Raw genomic sequence first — 3,763 nt, 5'->3', positions numbered from 1 at the left:
CCCTCTGAGCTGTATGACATGAGGGAGAAAAACTCTCCCTGGCTGCTCCTTCCTGCTGGGACCCCTGTTGGTAGAGGCAGGAGAAGAAATCTCATACTGGTGGTTTAGAGTCTGCTGAGAAATGTGGCTGCAACAGGAATGATTTCCTCAGGGTGGTGTTAACCTGTCCTTTTACATTTATTTTCAGCCATGATGAAAACTAGGTAATGGCCAGGAATATTCTTCTGTTTAAGGGTACAAGAATACTCATTAATTGAGTTTAGTGGTTCCTCTGCTGACGTGTGAGGAGGAATCACACTGGCTGTTGCAGCCGTGGGCTGGCAGCTTCCCTGCTGGAGCTGGGAACGTGCTTTCTATCCATTGGGAGAGCAGGGTTGGTCCTTTTGCAGGGGCAGGTCGATTTATCCAGGTTTTTTAAAACCCAGCCACCCCAGCCAAGGTCTAGTTTAGCCTGGATTGGTTCCCTGCATGGATTGTAGCACAGCCAAGCAGTGATGGCTCCACAGGGGGAGTCCGTGGATACCTCAGGATTCTGAGCATCCTCTTTGGAGATGCCGGGCTCTGCTCTCCCAAACCTCTCCCTGCCAGGGCAGCACTTTGCTGCAGCCAAAGCTGACAGCCTCCCAGGGCTGGCAGTGCAGCTTCATGCCCAGGGGTGCAGGCACCATATTTGGCTCTGGGCTGGCTGTGCCCTGACCTCAGAGCTGCCTGCCTTCCCTTGGCCGTATATGGAGAGGCTGCTCAGGGAAGCTGCTGCCTGACCCGAATTAGAAGCACTGCAACATCTGTATGAAACACTGCTGGTGTTGCTCGCAGCTCAGGAGGTTAAAGCCAGGCCTTGGATTGGTTTTGTGGTGAAGGGAATAATTGGAAAAGAACACATTTCCCATTAAATCCCATTTTTTAATGGTTGGCTGGGATGGGCGCAGTTAGAATTTCCTTTGTGGTGGAAAAGGCAATGCAGGGGGAGAGCAGAGCATGAGCAGGAGATCTCTGCATCAGGAAGCCAATAATTCCTATATGGCAGTAATAAGAAGTACCTTTCCTGTGAGAAGCCAGCACAGTCTTTGCTGCACAAGTCCTGCTCTTTGCTTGGGTGCTGTGTGAGGATGCAGAGGCTGCATCAGGTGCAGGATCTCGTCCAGCCTGTGCAGCCAGCCCCTCTGAGACCTCTCCCTGAGACCAGCAAGGATGGGGAATGCAGGATCACAGCTCTCCAGAGACTCTACCTGCTGGCACAGAAACCTGGAGCAGAGCAGAAGAGGGGTTTGGTTTCTTTTTTCCAGAGAAACATGGGGCAAAGCTGCTTTGGAATGTCACTGTTAGTGATGCCTTTATGAGATCTCTGTTGGGAAGTCCCTGCAGCGAGGTGCAAAGCCTGCATGAGGAGGACAAAAACTTGGACTCTAGGAAGGGTGGGCTCAGCCTGTGCTTCCAGGGGCACGAAGGAAGCAGGTTGTACCTCAGATGTCCCTCCAGCAGACTTCCCTGTCCCTGGAAAAACCAACAGTCCCTTGAATAGATTGTGAGGCCTGGAGAACAGCCCCAGCGAGGGGACTGCTCACACCTTGGTGGTTGGTTGGAGACCTTTAACGTTCACAACACTCATGGGTCTAGTGGATGGCATCAGTTATATAGGATCCAAGCCAAGGGGTCAGACTCTTTGGAAGATCCTTTTATTTATTTGAAGAATTTCCTTGCTGTCCTGGCCCCCCTGGTTCCTGCGGGGACCCCTGGGATTGGGTGACAGCTGCAGAAAAAGCGGCTGTGCTGACTTTGCTCCGCTTTCTCTCCCCCTTCTCTCTTCGCAACCAGATTAAAAAGCAACAGCAGGATGTGTTAGGCTTCTTGGAAGCCAACAAAATCGAGTTTGAGGAGAAGGACATCGCTGCCAACGAGGAGAACAGGAAGTGGATGCGTGAGAACGTCCCCGAGGACAGCCGGCCCGCCAGCGGGAACCCGCTGCCCCCACGGCTCTTCAACGCCAGCCGCTACCTCGGGGTAAGGCAGCTCCTCAGCCCCCTCCTGCTCCTCCCTGCCAGGCTCTCTGCTGGGGGCAGCAGGGGAGGACTTGGCCAGACGTTTTGTGCTCCTCATGGGCTTCTCCTAAGAGCCAATTCTTGAGTGTCCTGGTTTCGTCGCAGAGGTTGGAACTCGGAGCTCCCGGTTCTTGTTCGGCCTGGACAGAAGGCTCTGATTGGAGCTTAGAGTGGCCTTCCAGTGCATGAAGAGAGCTCTGCACTACAGGAGAGCTGGGCAGGGACTGTTCATAAGGGTCTGGAGTGGCAGGATGAGGGGCAATGGTCTTAAACTAGAGCTGGGTAGATTTAGATTGGGCGTTAGGAAGAAGTTCTTTGCGAAGAGGGTGGGGAAGCTCTGGCACAGGGTGCCCAGGGAGGTGCTGGAGGCCCCATCCCTGGAGACAGTCAAGGTCAGGCTTGACCAGGCTCTGAGCAACCTGGTCTGGTTAAAATGGTCCCTGTGACTGCAGGGGGGCTGGGCTGGGTGACCTTCAAAGGTCCCTTCCAGCCCCACACATTCTGTGATTCTCACATCCTTCTGCTACTTATTGGAATGACCCTACCACCACCTGGCAGTGTATATATATATATATATATATATTTATTTTATTTTATTTTTTTCCCCTTTTAGGGCTCTGAAAGTGGACAGGATTTTTCTTTAATTCCCATGTTCACCATGATTGTGAACTGAGGCTTCACAGAAATCTGACACTCCTGCATCAGCCTCCTGCTCTGTACCAGGTTCAGAGACCTGTTCTGTCAATGTTTGCCAACATGTGTGTGATCCCAGACCATTCTGTAGTCTGTTCAGCTTCCAAAAGAAGTGCAGAGATGTCTGCCACGACTATAAATCAGTTTTCTCCTCCTGCTTGGGCACATTTTTGGTGCACTGCTTGCAAAATGGGGTCTGCTGTGCTCCACTTACTCCAGTGCCTTGAACAGATTAGAACTGCTCTTGCAAATACAGTTCCTACTTGGAATTATTTTAATGCTTGATCAAAAGTAAGTTCCCCTGCAGCACTTCCACTTGGCAGACCATGCTTGAATGATTATTAGATTAACTGTTAATTTTATTTTTAAAACTTAATATCTTCTGAAAAGAGCTCACAGTGTGCATTCCTCTGGTGCCCTGTCTTGGTTTCTAAGTCATTTTGCAATCTGGTCCTGACCTGCAGAGTCTGTAAGTCAGAACCTGCCAGTTCTGGACCTTTGTGAGGTGATTCTGTGGCTACGGAAAGAAATGATTCTCAATGTGCCAGGATTAGTTTTTTTTAAATCTTGCTTGTAATACAAGCAGAACTTGAAACAATATCCACAGTGAGTTAGTGGCTCTCAGAATTTTACTGAGTGTGGCTGTGACCTGGAAAAAGGTTGCTTTGGAGTGACAAATGGAATGATCAATAGTTGTCTGGAGGCCAGTTACAAGGAGCTTAAAGTCTCTGTTCAGTTATTTCTTTTTAAAACCAAACAAACAAAAAAAGAGGTAAATATTTCTGTCCCAGTAGGATGTCGAGTTGCAACATTATCACCTTTCTCCCTTGGTGGACCAGAGTTTTAGGGATCTAAGAGGCTCACTGCTGCAGCAGAGCAGTGGGACAGGAAGAGGAGAAGCTGTAGGCACCAAGAGATGCTTCTCACGTGTCCCCAGCTGCAGACCACGGCAGTTCTGCATACCTGGATTTTGAGGAGAGGGCTGTGGGTGCTTCAGAGCAGTTCTTGCTAAGGGTTTATTTCATCCCCCT

The 3,763-nt window shown here is 50.1% G+C and overlaps 1 protein-coding gene across 1 annotated transcript in view; it reads left to right on the top strand.

Moving 5' to 3' along the window:
* Positions 1–1,809: 1,809 nt before the first annotated feature.
* The window catches only part of SH3BGRL (SH3 domain binding glutamate-rich protein like), a 12,969-nt gene continuing 11,015 nt past the window's right edge, over positions 1,810–3,763 (top strand). Inside the window, exon 1 of the mRNA XM_009996582.1 lies at positions 1,810–2,001. Within this exon, the coding sequence (XP_009994884.1) occupies positions 1,915–2,001 (87 nt within the window). The 5' untranslated portion in view covers positions 1,810–1,914. The remainder of the gene's footprint in view (positions 2,002–3,763) is intronic.

The sequence above is a fragment of the Chaetura pelagica genome, unplaced genomic scaffold (genome assembly GCF_000747805.2).
Source record: "Chaetura pelagica isolate M959 unplaced genomic scaffold, ChaPel_1.0 scaffold103, whole genome shotgun sequence".
Lineage (NCBI taxonomy): Eukaryota > Metazoa > Chordata > Aves > Apodiformes > Apodidae > Chaetura > Chaetura pelagica.
The sequence above is the reverse complement of the archived record's forward strand: the minus strand, read 5'-3'. Positions and strand labels throughout refer to the sequence as shown.